Below are 19,609 nucleotides of genomic sequence, written 5' to 3' on the forward strand. Positions count from 1 at the left end.
TATACATGTGGAACACTCAATTCTATACCTTCCATGACAACTTCATACTTTGTATATGAAAAACTCATTACAAAAATATTTAAAACAATAAATAAAATAAAAAATAAAAAAATTAAATATGGAATACTGTACTTTTTCATGGCAACTGTAATACGTTGAGGGAGCAATCTTCATTATGTAGAAGTCAGATCCTTCTTCTGAGACACACTGATTGGATGCATAGAAACTCAGCCTCAATGGTGTAAAGAAACTCTAGCTCTAGAAGACCACATTAACCCTTTCACTGCTGAGACATTTTCACACCCCTGTGCTACAGGTGTTTTTAGATGTTTGGCCCCTCTTGCATTTACTCATGAGGTACCCACTGAAGTAGACCTCTTTTTTCCAACAGACCAACCTTTTTTAGAAAATAACTTTAATTGGCAGAAATATCATAAGGGAAAACACTATGAAATGCATAATAAATAAATAAATAAATACATTTTTGTCATTTTCTATGGTGTACACAGTAAATTGCATTATGGGAGTCATAATTTCCCAAATATTTAAAACCCACATTTTATTGTTCACCATTTTATCAGTTCACCTTCCCAAAACAGCAAATGCAGGATTGTATAACCATATTGCTCAATTAAAAGTAACAATTAAAAATCACAAGAGAACATTCATTATTTTTGCCCCTATGCACTATCGTGAAATTTATGCAGAAAACAATTAGGTATAAAATATCTAATATCATGCACATATTACATAAATTTAACATTACACAGAATTCTGATTTTCCAGACATTGGGGTAGATTTACCAATGTCTGTCTGACATGATACGATGTAGCATATCATGTCCGACAGATATACGCTGTCTGCATTTATCATTGCACAAGCAGTTCACCAGAACTGCTTGTGCAATGCCGCCTGCTGCAGATTCGTGGCCAATCAGCCGCTAGCATGGGTGTCAATCAGATTGAAGACCGCAGCCTCAGAGGCAGCGGAAAAGTTATGGAGCAGTGGCCTTAAGGCCCATTTATCAAGCTCTGTATGGGGCTTGTGGGCCCGTGTTTCTGGCGAGTCTTTAGACTCGCCAGGAACAGCAGTTATGATGCAGTTATGATGCAGTGGTCTATGGACCGCTGCTCCATAACCCTGTCTGCCTGCTATGAGCAGGCGGACAGGAATCGCCACAATTCAACCCGATCGAGTACGATCGGGTTGATTGACACCCCCCTGCTGGCGGCCGCGAGTCTGCAGGGGGCGGCGTTGCACCAGCAGCTCTTGTGAGCTGCTGGTGCAATGCTGAATACGGAGAGCGTATTGCTCTCCGCATAAAGCGAGGTCTTGCGGACCTGATCCGAACTGTCGGATCAGGTCTGCAAGACCTTTAGTAAATAGGCCTCTAAGACTCAATATAAGCTACACCTAAAAATTACAACCTTCCTCAAGAGACAATAAGGTGAGCGCTAAATTAATAGCAAATTGAGAAAATAAAATATGTGATAATGTATAAAAAATGTATATGATACCTAATATATAAGGTGTGCACTAGATGAGATAGTATAAAATGTAGTAATTTATAACTGTTATACTATATAAAGGATTAAAAGAGACCTAAAGATCTGTTTAAAAATGTAAACACTTTAATATGCAGGTGAGTAAATTCATATAAACATTAAAAACACTAAACCTTGTAAGGTATTAACTAACAACTAAAATGGCATTGAGTGAGATGCAATATGCCAGGAACAAATTGTTTTGGAACAATATGTGCAAACAATTAAAATAACAACAATATCTAAAAAATCTATAAGATTAGAAGTGCATTTCTTAATAGAAGTACAATGCAAGTCTAAAATAATGTCTCTTAGAACGGTGGTTAAGTAACCGTAAACAATACCTTAATAGACCAGGAGCCCAAACAATCCTTTTGGGAGGATGAGCAGTTATATCTTTCAGCAAACGTTAATAAAAGAACAAGGCTAAAAAAGTGTTGATTCTTATGATTTTGCAGGTTAGGTGGAGAACATAGATTGTGTAATTCCCTCCAGAGTGTGTCGTAACCTTGTCTAAACTCACACAGCATATCAAAAAAATATATAAAAAAAAGTTCTACCAAAAGTCTTATTATATAAAATTTCACAAAATATTACATATTTTTACACCCAGTTCTCCCATTTATTTTGATTCCTACATCTTTTCATTAGTTCAGAGAAACCTGTATCTACAAACTGTAACATCTACAACACAAAAAGTGAGGCAATTCATAGCTATAAGGACATGAAACCCCTTATTTGAATCGTGGAACCTTACTGTTTCAAATGCAGGGTCTTAAGCCATAGTATTATTGTAAGGGGGTAATAAAGGTCTCTTAAAGGGCAATATTACAAGTCAGTTGCAAAAACTCAGTGCGCATTATGGCTTTTTCACATTTGGGGTTGCGCAGCTATTACAAGTTGCAAAATAAATAGCCACATAATCCAAACAGTCAAATTTTGTGCGTGTTCCCGTATTCCCCATAAAAGTCAATGGAAAAGACAAATAGAAGAAAGAAAAAAAGACTAATCTGTTGTGCAAAGCTCATGACGGATTCTCCTCGAAAAGTGTACATGAAAATGCAAATATTTTATATTGCAAAATTTTTTTCATAACAAAATATATTCTATTTATTTATAAGTAAATATTTCTCTATATATGTGATGATTTTTGGACTGATATATCTATTTATACCGAGATATGTATATGAATATATATAAATGCCTAGATATCTCGAGATTTATATTCGAATATCTCTTTGAAATTCCCTCTGAGATATTGTTTAATTTGCATAAGATTGTAATGTAAAATCTTTTCATCATCTCTATAGTTAAACATATCTGTATACATATAAATCCATGTTTCTCTATGTATGTGTATGTAAAATCCCTTTGTCTGTTTTTGTGTGCAATATTTTTTTTAAATAGTTTTTATTAGATAGTATTATTAGAAGTGTAACTGTACTTTGTAATGTATTTTTGAAGTGTTTTGTGAAACTTTTATGTTGCTCAAAAATGATAAACTACAGCTCTTCGAGCGCGGAAAGGATTGTCGTGTAAAAGGCGGGTCAATCGCGATTTTTCAAGACTACCTGCGCAATGGAAATTGATTGCGAAAAGACCTTATCGCGTGACTTGTAATCTTGCCCAAAAAGTGTTGTGACCCCAGATGTGGTTCAACATGCTTTTGCTTCTGTGAGGTGATCCCTGTTAACACAGTGGTCAATGAATAGTCACCTAGGAATGTGATCTCTCCTCTAAAAAAATGGCCACTCCTCTTTCAAAAGAGGTGTCACTAACTAGCCTTATTATAGTGCTTATTTTGGGGTGCTAGGGTCCATTTTAAAGCCCAGAGCTCTGTAAAAGTCACCAAAGTACAGATGATTGACATTTCTATAGCAAACATTTGCTACCTTAAGATGTATGAGACCCCCTCATTTTAAATTGGGGAAACTCCTTTTTTATGTGAGAGGTATTGCGTGTATGTATGTTGCATGTTGTCTTTAGGGGACAGGGGCTCCTTTGGGGCCACTGCCTCCATATATTAAATACATTAAGTAGGAGAGTGCCATTTGTATACCAATTACATACTAGTGACAAAAGTATGAGACTTCACACTGGAAAGAGGGGGTTCCCCTCTTCGAAACTGGTGTCTCAAAACCCTCTGTGTTTTATGAGGTGGGATAAGGGCTCTAAAAGTGACCCTTCATTTCCTAAAATTCTATATGGGTAAAAACTTGAGGCATGTGATCACTATTACCGTGCCAATCACTAGAAAATTAGAGAGGATATATAAACCAGAGATCGAAACTGACTTGCTTTTTTTAGGATGGTCCTAGTTGGAACATCTATCCCACTGCCCCACTTTTCTTTACTCAAGGTTAGGTTTCACATTTTGAAACTGAGAACTACCTGAAATCCACACATAAATACCTAATTACACTCAAAGTCCATACAACCATAACAAGACATTTTGTTATCTTTGACTATCTGACACTATCCTGGGCTACTTGGCTCAATCCCTAGTTTGCCAAGACTCTACACCCAGGCTTCTAGTTTCAGGTTAAAAAAAGTTAAAAAAAGTATTATAAATCTACTAACAGGGTCTATTATACTCATTATGCTTTGCTATATATTGATTATTTACCTTTGCATTTGACTAAACTAGTGTTTAACAAGTATGTTTTAGTCATTATGATAGGATTGAAGCCTTTAATATGATTATATAAATGAGGAGAATTTCTCTACAGCTCATTTCTATTTTTATTTATTTATTTATTTTAAGTGTTCATTATACTATCTAGAACAGCACATACTGGAGAGTTAATTTAAACATTCTTTTTCACAAACAATAAAAGGAATTGCTGCTCATTTAAATCAGTGATTGGTTTTAAAAGAGAATTGTTTCTTACCCTTGTGTGTGTCCGAATGTGCATCTTTAACCCGTCATTCTTACTGAAAGCTTTGTCACAATATGGACACTGGTACGGGCGCTCACCTGCAATTCAGACAAGTATCACATTTATCACGAGCAACTGAATGGGTGAAAAAATGCCTAACATATCAAGAAAGCACAGCATGACAATATGTCAAAGTGAGGGACATTCTTCTATAGTCTGAAGAGTGCGCTCATGTAAGAAGAGTGAAAAAGAGAGTGGAGAGCTGAGGTTTTAAACCTTTACATAAATAACAAAATAATTCACTGGTTAAATGCAGGGTTGGAGGACAGCACCAGTTTTAGTTTTATACTTTTTCTAGCATAATATGTAACCTTGTAGAGATATACTAAGCTTCCATTTTGTTGTGGCTGGTAAGTTTGCAGTTTGCTGCTTTCATACACACTTTTCTTAGAGTGCTAACAATACACATCTGTTCAGCATTTTTTCCATCTGGATTGCAACCATCACATTTAATTACTATAATCAAATTTTCTTTGCACTCCATATTTAACTAACAATAAGCATCTAGTAAGAAATAAGCTGCTGCTATGATCTTCAAACTAAAACATATTGAATAAGGAAAAATGGGACCTTGCTTTCTTCCGTATGTTTTTTCTAAAATGTAATTAATAAACAGTTGTGATTTTGGGTTTTCTTTTCTAACTTTTAAGTATCTCTAAATAATAAAGTATTTAAAAATATTTTTAAAAAATCTTAAGTCTGTTTTCCATTAGATATATGTGTCTTTTAACCATTAATCTCGTTTCCCAAGCTGAACGGAACGTTGCTAAATGTATGGTTGATTACAAAGTACACAATGTACGATCAAGTGTACATGTCAAAAATCAAAATGGCAAAGTAACAGGAAATCTAAACTCTTATATTAATACATATTGTGTTCTGTAAACCACTGGTCAGAGCTTTCTCATGTATGTAAATTGCATGCTGGTGTCTTGACTGATTTGACATAGTGATGATGAAGACAGACTCCTGGGACTTACCAACCCTACTCATACTGATGATTTATAGTACTGTCATAACTGATTTGTAAAAAAAGCACACGTTTGTCTGTATTTTTTAAATAAATCTGCTTTTATGTGATAAAAACAACAGTACTTTCAAGCAACTAGTATATGTATCTCACACTCTATAGAACGGTTATGTTATGATTTTGTCATAGTATAAAAGTCCTATATAAAAAAAATTCTTTCTATGCAATAATTTGTTGAAAAATGTTCCCACATCAAATAAAAATAAAAAATCCAGGGTAGCAACATTTATTGAAAATGTGGAAGTAGCTAATACTCGGCTAGATTTGGAGTTTTGTCGGTAACGACCCGAAAAACTAACGCCGGCTTTTTTCTGGCCGCACCATAAAAATAACTCTGGTATTGAGAGTCCACATAAAGGCTGCGTTAGGCTCCAAAAAATGAGCGTAGAGCATTTTTAACGCAGCTTCAACTCTCGATACCAGAGTTGCTTACGCAAGCGGCCAGCCTCAAAAACGTGCTCGTGCACGATTCTCCCATAGAAAACAATGGGGCTGTTTGAGCTGAAAAAAAACCTAACACCTGCAAAAAAGCCGCGTTCAGCTCCTAACGCAGCCCCATTGTTTGCTATGCGGAAACACTTCCTACGTCTGCACCTAACACCCTAACATGTACCCCGAGTCTAAAAACCCCTAACCTTACACTTATTAACCCCTAATCTGCCGCCCCCGCTATCGCTGACCCCTGCATATTATTATTAACCCCTAATCTGCCGCTCCGTAAACCGCCGCTACTTACATTATCCCTATGTACCCCTAATCTGCTGCCCTAACATCGCCGACCCCTATATTATATTTATTAACCCCTAATCTGCCCCCCACAACGTCGCCTCCACCTGCCTACACTTATTAACCCCTAATCTGCCGAGCGGACCTGAGCGCTACTATAATAAAGTTATTAACCCCTAATCCGCCTCACTAACCCTATAATAAATAGTATTAACCCCTAATCTGCCCTCCCTAACATCGCCGACACCTAACTTCAATTATTAACCCCTAATCTTCCGACTGGAGCTCACCGCTATTCTAATAAATGTATTAACCCCTAAAGCTAAGTCTAACCCTAACACTAACACCCCCCTAAGTTAAATATAATTTACATCTAACGAAATAAATTAACTCTTATTAAATAAATTATTCCTATTTAAAGCTAAATACTTACCTGTAAAATAAATCCTAATATAGCTACAATATAAATTATAATTATATTATAGCTATTTTAGGATTAATATTTATTTGACAGGCAACTTTGTAATTATTTTAACCAGGTACAATAGCTATTAAATAGTTAAGAACTATTTAATAGCTACCTAGTTAAAATAATTACAAAATTACCTGTAAAATAAATCTTAACCTAAGATACAATTAAACCTAACACTATACTATCATTAAATTAATTAAATACAATACCTACAATTACCTACAATTAAACCTGACACTACACTATCAATAAATAAATTAAATACAATTCCTACAAATAACCTCAATTAAATAAACTAACTAAAGTACAAAAAATAAAAAAGAACTAAGTTACAAAAAATAAAAAAATATTTACAAACATAAGAAAAATATTACAACAATTTTAAACTAATTACACCTACTCTAAGCCCCCTAATAAAATAACAAAGACCCCCAAAATAAAAAATGCCCTACCCTATTCTAAATTACTACAGTTCAAAGCTCTTTTACCTTACCAGCCCTGAACAGGGCCCTTTGCGGGGCATGCCCCAAGAAGTTCAGCTCTTTTGCCTGTAAAAAAAAAACCATACAATACCCCCCCAACATTACAACCCACCACCCACATACCCCTAATCTAACCCAAACCCCCCTTAAATAAACCTAACACTAAGCCCCTGAAGATCTTCCTACCTTATCTTCACCATACCAGGTTCACCGATCCGTCCTGAAGAGCTCCTCCGATGTCCTGATCCAACCCCAAGCGGGGGGCTGAAGAGGTCCATTATCCGGCTGAAGTCTTCATCCAAGCGGGAGCTGAAGAGGTCCATGATCCGGCTGAAGTCTTCATCCAAGCGGGAGCTGAAGAGGTCCATGATCCGGATGAAGTCTTCTATCAACGGCATCTTCAATCTTCTTTCTTCCGGATCCATCTTGCAGACCTCCTACGCGGAACATCCTCTTCTCCCGACGCCTACTAGCCGAATGACGGTTCCTTTAAGGGATGTCATCCAAGATGGCGTTTCCTTCGAATTCCGATTGGCTGATAGGATTGAAGATTGAAGATGCCGTTGATAGAAGACTTCATCCGGATCATGGTTTATTTAAGGGGGGTTTGGGTTAGATTAGGGGTATGTGGGTGGTGGGTTGTAATGTTGGGGGGGGGGTATTGTATGTTTTTTTTTTTACAGGCAAAAGAGCTGAACTTCTTGGGGCATGCCCCGCAAAGGGCCCTGTTCAGGGCTGGTAAGGTAAAAGAGCTTTGAACTTTAGTAATTTAGAATAGGGTAGGGCATTTTTTATTTTGGGGGTCTTTGTTATTTTATTAGGGGGCTTAGAGTAGGTGTAATTAGTTTAAAATTGTTGTAATATTTTTCTTATGTTTGTAAATATTTTTTTATTTTTTGTAACTTAGTTCTTTTTTATTTTTTGTACTTTAGTTAGTTTATTTCATTGTAGTTATTTGTAGGAATTGTATTTAATTTATTTATTGATAGTGCAGTGTTAGGTTTAATTGTAGGTAATTGTAGGTATTTTATTTAATTAATTTAATGATAGTATAGTGTTAGGTTTAATTGTAACTTAGGTTAGGATTTATTTTACAGGTAATTTTGTAATTATTTTAACTAGGTAGCTATTAAATTGTTCTTACCTATTTAATAGCTATTGTACCTGGTTAAAATAATTACAAAGTTGCCTGTCAAATAAATATTAATCCTAAAATAGCTACAATGTAATTATAATTTATATTGTAGCTATATTAGGATTTATTTTACAGGTAAGTATTTATCTTTAAATAGGAATAATTTATTTAATAAGAGTTAATTAATTTCGTTAGATTAAAATTATATTTAACTTAGTTAGTGTTAGGGTTAGATTTAGCTTTAGGGGTTAATACATTTATTAGAATAGCGGTGAGCTCCGGTCGGCAGATTAGGGGTTAATAAGTGTAGGCAGGTGGAGGCGACGTTGTGGGGGGCAGATTAGGGGTTAATAAATATAATATAGGGGTCGGCGGTGTTAGGGGCAGCAGATTAGGGGTACATAAGGATAACGTAGGTGGCGGCGCTTTGCGGTCGGCAGATTAGGGGTTAATTATTGTAGGTAGCTGGCTGTGACGTTGTGGGGGGCAGATTAGGGGTTAATAAATATAATATAGGGGTCGGCGGTGTTAGGGGCAGCAGATTAGGGGTACATAAGGATAACGTAGGTGGCGGCGCTTTGCGGTCGGCAGATTAGGGGTTAATAAGTGTAGGTAGGTGGAGGCGACGTTGTGGGGGGCAGGTTAGGGGTTAATAAATATAATACAGGGGTCGGCGGTGTTAGGGGCTGCAGATTAGGGGTACATAAGGATAACGTAGGTGGCGGTCGGCAGATTAGGGGTTAAAAAATGTATTCGAGTGTCGGCGATGTGGGGGGACCTCGGTTTAGGGGTACATAGGTAGTTTATGGGTGTTAGTGTACTTTAGAATACAGTAGTTAAGAGCTTTATAAACCGGCGTTAGCCCAGAAAGCTCTTAACTACTGACTTTTTTCCTGCGGCTGGAGTTTTGTCGTTAGATGTCTAACGCTCACTTCAGACACGACTCTAAATACAGGAGTTAGAAAGATCCCATTGAAAAGATAGGATACGCAATTTACGTAAGGGGATCTGCGGTATGGAAAAGTCGCGGCTGAAAAGTGAGCGTTAGACCCTATTTTGAGTGACTCCAAATACCGGAGGTAGCCTAAAACCAGCGTTAGGAGCCTCTAACGCTGGTTTTCACGGCTAACGCCAAACTCCAAATCTAGGCCACTGTGCGCCTGATTTAACCCCTTCAATGCACATCATTTTACACCTGTGTGCTGATGACATTATTAGTCTTATACATGCACTCATACATCACCCTCATTTTCTGTAAGGCTCCCACACAAATCATACCTTTTTTTTTAGCAGATAAAGCATTTTAGAACTAATTCTATTTTTGCAGAAATACCCAAATATGACGAAAAGCCAGAATACTATATAAAAAAAGTATATCATTTTTATTAGTACACAAGAAAAACAACATTAGTAACAGTTCAGCTTTCTAAAACACCAGCCATTCAATCTTTGACAATTAGAAGTCTATAGTATACACACACACATATATACACACATACTTTAAAGCCATTTTCATAGCATCCAGCTAATTTACTGCAACTATTAAGGAACATTTTGATGTTCATTTGTTATGTCTGAAAGTGTTTTATAGTTTACCAATTTAAAATGTATTATAGAGATTTCTTTTTTTGAAAAACAGATGTTCCTGTGCTGAATAAATTCCCTTCCCATGGGAGTTGCTCCTGTCAGTAAGCAATAGATACCTAGGTATCAGTTTCACTTTTAAATTTGAAAAGCTTTTATTTAATCTATATTCATGAAAAAATATATTTTAAACATAACATCCCAAGGGTTGACTGAAAACTCAATGTACAAAGGGCCTTCTAATGGATTGGAATATAGTTTGCAAAGGGTCTCAATGATAAGCATCTGATGGGCTAAAATTATGTCAATTTTTAATGGATTGTGATGGTTACACTAAAAATGGCTTATTGCGTGTTCATCTAAGCAAAAAGCTAATTGATAATACTGGATGCTGTCATATTGTAGAAAATACTGCAAAAAAGATTATCTAAATATCATATGATATGGGTATTGTAGTATTGTTTGCCAAATACTCAGTCCCATCTTATCACTATTTTCCTGCACAAACACATTTTTGTGTATAGCCACAAGGATAATGTAAGCCCACTCACCAAGACTTTCCAATTCATTTAACAATAAGTACTCTTTGGATTTCATACAATTTTAAATGGACATGAAACCCAAATATTTTCTTTCATGATTCAGACAGTGGGGCCTATTTATCAAAGGTCTTGCGGACCTGATCCGACAGTGCGGATCAGGTCCGCAAGACCTCGCTGAATGCGGAGAGCAATACGCTCTCCGTATTCAGAATTGCACCAGCAGATCACAAGAGCTGCTGGTGCAAAGCCGCCCCCAATGGGCTGCCAGCAGGGGGGTGTCAATCAACCCGATCATATTCGATCGGGTTGATTTCCGGCGATCCCTGTCCGCCTTATCAGAGCAGGCGGACAGGGTTATGGAGCAGCGGTCTTTGTGACCGCTGCTTCATAACTTGTGTTTCTGGCGAGTCTGAATGAAGTATTATAATAAAATATAATAATAATTTCTGGATGTCTTTGCAAACCTTTCTTAAATATCACTGAATAGTTACTTCTCTCCCACGGTATTGTGTGTGTAATCAATTCAAAACAATCTCAAGGGGATTATGTGCCCAAAAAACTTTGGACAAAGATTCGAGGCGTAAAAAAATGGATGATAGACATTTAGGGGGATATTTATCAAAGCCTCAACTATGCTGCATTCGCCGGCACCAATACTCTCGCCTAACATCACGGCCGAGGACCTGAATACGCTCTCCATATTTATAAAAAAAAGCCGGCAAAAAGCAGCGCACCAAGTACGGGGGCGATGAGCATTGGACTCTTGTTAACTAACAATCATCGATCTTGCTGCTATTTGGCTTTTTCCCAACTTTATTTATATCCTGTCACTAAACGCTGCCACTATACTAAAATGTTTAACCCCTATCCTGCTGCTCCCGGACCCGCTGCAACTTTAATAAAGTTATTAACCCCTATCCTGCCGCTCTTGGACCCCGCTGCCACTAAATAAATGTATTAACCCCTAAACCTCTGGCCTCCCACATCACTACCATTAACTAAACCTATTAACCCCTAAACCACCAGCCCCCCACATCGCCATAAACTAAATTAAGCTATTAACCCCTAAACCTAACAAGCCGCTAACTTTAAATTAAAATTACCCCATCCCTATCTTAAAATAAATTAAAACTTACCTGTAGAATTAAAAGAAACTATATTAAACTATTAATTAACCTACCCTACATATTATACTACAATTACATTAAACTAGCAATTAAATTAACTATATTACATATTAAAAAACCCTAACCCTACTCAAATTATTTAAATATACTATTAAAAGTTACTAAGTTACAAAAAAAACAAACACTAAGTTACAAAAAAAACACAGTATCAAAAATAAAAACAAACTACACTTAATCTAATAGCCCTATCAAAATAAAAAAGCCCCCCAAAATAAAAAAAACCTAGCCTACAATAAACTACCAATGGCCCTTAAAAGGGCCTTTTGCGGGGCATTGCCCCAAAGAAATCAGCTCTTTTACCTGAAAAAAAAAAAATACAAACACCCCCCCAACAGTTAAACCCACCACCCACTCAACCAACCCCCACAAATAAAAAGTCTATCTAAAAAAACCTAAACTCCCCATTGCCCTGAAAAGGGCATTGTATGGGCATTGCCCTTAAAAGGGCATTTAGCCCAGACCCTACTCAAAAAACCCTTAAAGTGAATGTAAATTTTGAAGATAAAGTGCCAGTTTTTAAAAATTTGATCAAAAACAGGGGCACTTTAATTCATCAAAATTTACATTTCACTCGTGTTGTGAAAAAATACCATTTAATCTTGACAGCTGCTGCATCGCTTCCTCCGCCCGTCGCAAAGCCTCTTCCTGGGTCTAAAGTGAGGAATCCGGCTTCCTCCAATCACGGCGTTGAATCTGACACTGCATCCCCCAGGGGGGAAGCCGTGATTGGAGGATGACAGAATCGTCATTTCTGATGTAGGAAGAGGCTTGCGACGACAGGGGGGAAGCTGGAGCGGCTGTCAAGATTAAAAGGTATTTTCACAACACGAGTGAAATGTAAATTTTTATGAATTAAAGTGCCCCTGTTTTTAATCAAATTTAAAAAACTCGGGCACTTTATCATCAAAATTTACATTCACTTTAAATAAACCTGACACTAACCCCCGACTATCCACTTACAGTTTTTGAAGTTCCGCTTGTAGGATCCATCCAGCCGGCAAGAAGTATTCATCCGGGCAGCAAGAAGTCTTCATCCGGGCGGCCTTTCTATCTTCATCCGGGCGGCCTCTTCTATCTTCATCCATCCGGCGAAGTCTTCATCCATGCGGCCTCTTCTATCTTCATCTATGCGGCGCGGAGTGGGTCCATCCTGAAGACATTCGGCGCGGAGCTCCTCTTCAATACGATCGCCGCCGTAAACTGGAACTTGAATGCAAGTGACGTAATCCAAGATGGCGTCCCTTGGATTCCTATTGGCTGAAAGTTTCCAATCAGCCAATAGGATTAGAGCTGCTAAAATCATATTGGCTGTTCCAATCAGCCAATAGGATTTGAGCAGCTCTCATCCTATTGGCTGTCCCAATAGGAACTTCAAAAACTGAAAGTGGATCGTCGGGGGCTAGTGTTAGGTTTATTTAAGTTTTTTTTTGGGTGGGTTTTATTTTTAGAGTAGGGTCTGGGCAGGTAAAAGAGCTAAATGCCATTTTAAGGGCAATGCCCATACAAATGCCTTTTTCAGGGCAATGGGGAGCTTAGTTTTTTTTTAGATAGGCTTTTTATTTGGGGGGGTTGGTTGGGTGGGTGGGTGGTGGGTTTAACTGTTGGGGGATGTGTTTGTATTTTTTTTCCAGGTAAAAGAGTTGATTTCTTTGGGGCAATTCCCCACAAAAGGCCCTTTTAAGGGCCATTGGTAGTTTATTGTAGGCTAGGGTTTTTTTTATTTTGGGTGGGGCTTTTTTATTTTGATAGGGCTATTAGATTAGGTGTAATTCATTTTTATTTTTGATACTGTGGTTTGTTTGTTTTTGTAACTTAGTGTTTGTTTGTTTTTGTAACTTAGTGTTTGTTTTTTTTTTTTTAACTTAGTAATTTTTAATAGTATATTTAAATAATTTGAGTAGGGTTCGTTTTTTTATATGTAATATAGTTAATTTAAAGGGACAGTCAACACCAGAATTTTTGTTGTTTTCAAAGATAGATAATCCCTTTATTACCCATTCCCCAGTTTTGCATAACCAACACTATTATATTAATATACTTTTTACCTGTGTGATTAACTTGTATCTAAGCATCTTCTGACAGGCCCCTGATCACATGACATTTTATTTATTATCTATTGACTTTCATTTTAGTCAATTAGTGCAGTGTCTGCCACAATCCACGGGTGTGATCACAATGTTATCTATATAGTTTACATGAACTAGCTCTCCCCTGTTGTGAAAAGCAAATAAAAAAGCATGTGATAAGAGGTGACCTTTAAGGAATTAGAAATTATCATATGAGCCTTCCTAGGTTTAGCTTTCAACGAAGAATACCAAGAGAACAAAGCAAAATTGGTGCTAAAAGTAAATTGGAAAGTTGTTTAAAATTACATGCCCTATTTGAAACATGAAAGTTTTTTTTGGAATTGACTGTCCCTTTAATAGCTAGTTTAATGTAATTATAGTATAATAGATAGGGTAGGTTAATTAATAGTTTAATATAGTTTATTTTAATTATAAATGTAAGTTTTAATTTATTATAAGATAGGGATGTTGTCATTTTAATGTAAAGTTAGCGGGTTGTTAGGTTTAGGGGTTAATAGGTTTAGTTAATGGTAGTGATGTGGGAGGCCAGGGGTTTAGGGGTTAATACATTTATTTAGTGGCGGCGGAGTCCGGAAATGGCGGGATATGGGTTAATACCTTTATTTAGTGGCGGCGATGTTGGGAAGGCAGATTAGGGGTGTTTAGACTCGGGGCTTATGTTAGGGAGTTAGGTGTAAATGTAACTGGTTTTCTACCATATAAATCAAAGGGATACCTGGCAGCATCGAACATAAGCTTTCCCTGCTTTCAGACTCCCATTGATTCTTATGGCATCCGCGGCCTCCAGGGTGGCGGATTGAAAACCAGGTACGCTGGGCTGGAATAACCGCGAGCGTACAGGTTAACTATTTGATAACTTTGAAAAAGTGTCAAATAGTGCCGAATGTGTATTCGGAACATCTGTAATGATGTAAGCATCGATCTGTGTCGGATTGAGACCGGCGGATCGTATGTTACATCACAAATTTCAAATTTTGTCGGTCTGTAGGCTTTGATAACTAGGTCGAATCAAGCTTGCCACAATTACACTGCGGAATTCCAGCGTATTTTCGGTTGACGGCTTGATAAATATCCCCCTTAGTATTGTTTGCTCTATTTAGATTGAGCTGAATATGTTAAAAGAAGCTTGATGTCAAAATATCATCTATTTTACATTTAAGATAATATGTGTTTTTTTATGAACATCTCACAATTAGATATGTGCACCAAAATAGATACACATACATTAAATTTTTGCTGGGACAATTAAGTCGCACCTTGTTTTATGTAAATTCATAATGAGATGAATTTTGTGTAATTGGAATTAAAGAGAGAGAGAGACAGGAAAATTAGAGCTTAAAAGATGCAAAAGAAAAGTGAGAATCTTTTTTTAATATTTTTATTTATGAATAAATATAGTAATACATAAATTATTATTTATTTGCAAAGCGCCACCAAATTCTATGTACACCTGAAGTAAAAAAAAGGGGGGGTGTCGACCACTACTTCTTATCTTCCGTTTCAGGCAAGCCTGAAACGATGGGCCTCCGAAGTAGCATTCGATGCTTAATAAATGAAGCCCTGTGGCTTAAATTACATTAGGCATTCAATATCTTTGAAAACGTAGATTAAGCCATTGATCTCTATGTACTAAACAGCGTAAGCTGCATTTAAGCCCTTGTGGAGCAGGCTCGCTTCCCGCAATGTAAGAAGCAGCTGTCATCAGACATGTCTTTGGATGATTAAAACTGACAGAGGTCAGAAATTATGTGCAGGTATATTCCAATATTCTACCATTATTTTTACATCCCCCAAAACCAGAACCATTTATCATTATGCAAGGAGATCTGGGTCTAGCACCATATGTCTGCGTGAGTTTTACTACAAGATAGATATCCTTCTTATCGCCATCCAGTTTTCTCACCACACAACATATTGGCTAAGCCCCTCTTGTATGCTGTGCCTCTTCATCTCTCTTTCAGTATGATAAGTGAGTAGCATGCTGGCTTAAGGATAGAAGGCAGAGGGTTTCGATTAATGGAGTACATTCAAATGAGGGTTCAGTTACAAGTAGTGTTCCCCAAGGGTCAGTTATTGGGCCTGTTTTGTTTAACATGTTCATCTGTGATATTGGAAAAGGGCTCCAGGGGAAGGTGTGCTTGTTTGCAGATGACACAAAAATTTGTAAGTTAATGTTCTAGGAATGGTGGCTCAAATGAGCAGTGATATTAAAAAAACTGGAGGGCTGGGCAAATAACTGGGATATACAATTTAATATTACCAAGAGTAAAATTATGCATTTAGGATCCAAAAACCCAAAGGCCAATTTCTGTCTCAATTGTACATTACTGACTGTATTTAAAGAGAAACAGGATTTGTGAATTATTATTTCAGATAAGCAGTGTAGCCAGTATGGCCAGTAGAATACTTGTCTGCATTGGGAGAGGTAGTAGCAACAGAAATACACAAGATAAACAAAACCTTCCAAGACAATAGCCAAAGGTCCAATGCGTGCATGGTTCAAATGGAGGAGATTGCAAAACTCTTAGGACCACATTAACATTTTACTGGGGGGGGGGGGGGATGAAATTGGTTTAATAACAGATCTGATTCTAACCAGAACAAGAAACAAAAGCTTGAATATCTGGAAATCGAGCAAGCTTTCTAGGCATTAAAATCGAATGTACATTATGAGGCCGAATTATCAAGCTGTCAACTATGCTGCGTTCGCTGGCACCAATACGCTCGCCTAACATCGTGGCCGCGGACCTGAATATGATCTCCATATTTATAAAAAAGCCGTCAAAAAGCTGCGCACCAAGTACGGGGCGATGAGCAGCGGACTGTTGTTAACTAGCAGTCATCGATCTCGCTGCTATTCGGCTTTTTCCCAACTTTATTTATACCCTGTCACTAAACACCGCCACTATACTAAAATGTTTAACCCCTATCCCGCCGCTCCCGGACCCCACCGCAAGTAAATAAAATTATTAACCCCTATTCCGCCGCTCCCGGACCCCGCCGCAACTAAATAAATTTATTAACACCTATCCCGCCGCTCCCGGACCCCACCGCAACTAAATAAAGTTATTAACCCCTATTCTGCCACTCCCGGACCCCACCGCAACTAAATAAAGATATTAACCCCTATCCCGCCGCTCCCGGACCCCTCCGCAACTAAATAAAGTTATTAACCCCTATCCCGCCGCTCCCGGAACCCTCCGCAACTAAATAAAAGTATTAACCCCTATACCGCTGCTCCCGGACCCCGCCGCAACCTAAATAAATGTATTAACCCCTAAACCCCTGGCCTCCCACATCACTACCACTTTCTAAACCTATTAACCCCTAAACCACCAGCCCCTCACATCACCATAAACTAAATTAAGCTATTAACCCCTAAACCTAACAAGCCGCTAACTTTACATTAAAATTACCACATCCCTATCTTATAATAAATTAAAACTTACCTGTAGAATTAAATTAAACTACATTAAACTATTAATTAACCAACCCTAACTAGTATACTAAAATGACATTAAACTATATTAAATTATTAATTAACCTACCCTAACTATTATACTACAATTACATTAAACTATATTAAACTATTAATTAACCTACCCTAACTATTATACTAAAATTACATTAAACTACAAATTAAATTAACTATATTACATAGTTAAAAACCTAACCCTACTCAAATTATTTGAGCTCACATTCTATTGGCTGATTGGAATAGCCAATATATATCAAGCTCAATCCTATTGGATGATTGCAACAGCCAATAGGATTTTTTTCCCCTTAATTCCTATTGGCTGATAGAATTCTATCAGCCAATCGGAATGTAAGGGACGCCATCTTGGATGATGTCATTTAAAAGGAAACTACATTCTTCAAGAGACGTCATAAGAAGAGGATGCTCCGCGCCAGATGTCTTGAAGATGGAGCCGCTCCGCGCCGGATAGATGAAGATAGAAGATGCCGTCTGGATGAAGACTTCTGCCTGCTTGGATGAAGACTTTGGCCCGCTTGGATGAAGACTTCTGCCGGCTTCACTGAAGACTTCTCCCGCTTGGATGAGGATGGATGTCTGGTCTTTGAAAACTGTAAGTGGATCGTTGGTGGTTAGTGTTAGTTTTTTTTTTAAGGGTTTATTGGGTGGGTTTTAATTTTAGGTTAGGGACTTTTGGGCAATAAAAGAGCTAAATGCCCTTTTAAGGGCAATGCCCATACAAATGCCATTTTCAGGGCAATGGGGAGCTTAGGTTTTTTAGATAGTTTTTTTTTTTTTGGGGGGGGGGTTGGTTGTGTTAGTGGTGGGTTTTACTGTTGGGGGGGGTGTTTGTAATTTTTTTTACAGTAAAAGAGCTGATTTCTTTGGGGCAATGCCCCGCAAAAGGCCCTTTTAAGGGCCATTGGTAGTTTAGTAATTTTTAATTGGAGATTTAAATAATTTGAGTAGGGTTAGGTTTTTAAATATGTAATATAGTTAATTTAATTTGTAGTTTAATGTAATTTTAGTATAATAGTTAGAGTAGGTTAATTAATAGTTTAATATAGTTTAATTTAATTGTAGGATAATAGTTAGGGTAGGTTAATTAATAGTTTAATATAGTTTATTTTAATTCTAAAGGTAAGTTTAAATTTATTATAAGATAGGGATGAGGTAATTATAATGTAAAGATAGTGGGTTGTTAGGTTTAGCTGAATTTAGTTTATGGCGATGTGGGGGGCTGGTGGTTTAGGGGTTAATTGGTTTAGTTAGTGGTAGTAATGTGGGAGGCCAGGGGTTTAGGGGTTAATGATTTTATTACGGTTGCGGCGGGATAGGGGTTAATACTTTGAGTTAGTTGGGGTGGGCTCTGGGAGCGGCGGGATAGGGGTTAATATATTTATTTAGTTGCGGTGGGCTCCGGGAGCGGCGGGATAGGGGTTAATAACTTTATTTAGTGGTGGCGGTGTCGGGGCGGCAGATTAGGGGTGTTTAGACTCGGGGCTTATGTTAGGTGTAAATGTAACTGGTTTTCTACCATAGAAATCAATGGGATATCTGGCAGCATTGAACATAAGCTTTTGCTGCTTTCAGACTCCCATTGATTCCTATGGCATCCTCGGCCTTCAGGGTAGCGGATTGAAAACCAGGTACAACTGGGCCAGAATAGTGGCGAGCGTACCTGTTAGAAATTTGTTAACTTGCAAAAATTGTCAGATAATGCCGAATTTGTATTCGGAACATCTGTAACGACGTAAGCAGCAATCTGTGTCGGAATGAGACAGGCGGATCGTATGTTACATCACAAATTTCAACTTTTGCCGGTCTGTAGGCTTTGATAAATAGGTCGAATCAAGCTCACCACAATTACGCTGCGGAATACCAGCATATTTGCGGTTGACGGCTTGATAAATATCCCTCCTTATCTGATAGTTTCCAACTTGAATAAGGGAAGTAGGGAACACTCAAAAACCTATTTGGAGTTTTCAGATCCAGATGGGTCTGAATGTTCCTTCCTTCTTTGGAACAATAAAGTGATTGGAATAGAATCCCTTGCCTTGTTCTAACAGAGGAACATTAACAATTACTCCCATGACCTCTAGATTCTGAATACACTGATGGAATGCTCATCTAGTTTCTGGTGTCCTTGAGACATTAGGCAGAAGAAACCTACCTCAAGGAGGCCATAATTGAAAACCTGTTTTTGTAGCTTTGACAAATAATTTCCATTACCCAGGGGTCTTGAACAGACTAAAACCAGAACTTCTGATAAAGGCTTACCCTGCCCCTACCAGTCTGGATCTGGGGCCGCACCTTCATGCAGATTTTACATTGGAAGGAGATTTCTTAGTCTGCTTAGATCTATTCCATTCTGGAATGATTTCTGGGCTAATAAAAAGAGCGAA

General features: G+C 37.6%; 1 protein-coding gene across 1 annotated transcript in view; it reads right to left on the reverse strand.

The window, feature by feature from the left end:
* The window catches only part of PRDM5 (PR/SET domain 5), a 492,849-nt gene that overhangs the window by 114,868 nt on the left and 358,372 nt on the right, over window positions 1-19,609 (reverse strand). Inside the window, exon 14 of the mRNA XM_053703603.1 lies at window positions 4,437-4,522. Within this exon, the coding sequence (XP_053559578.1) occupies window positions 4,437-4,522 (86 nt within the window). The remainder of the gene's footprint in view (window positions 1-4,436; window positions 4,523-19,609) is intronic.

The sequence above is a fragment of the Bombina bombina genome, chromosome 2 (genome assembly GCF_027579735.1).
Source record: "Bombina bombina isolate aBomBom1 chromosome 2, aBomBom1.pri, whole genome shotgun sequence".
Taxonomy (NCBI): Eukaryota; Metazoa; Chordata; class Amphibia; order Anura; family Bombinatoridae; genus Bombina; species Bombina bombina.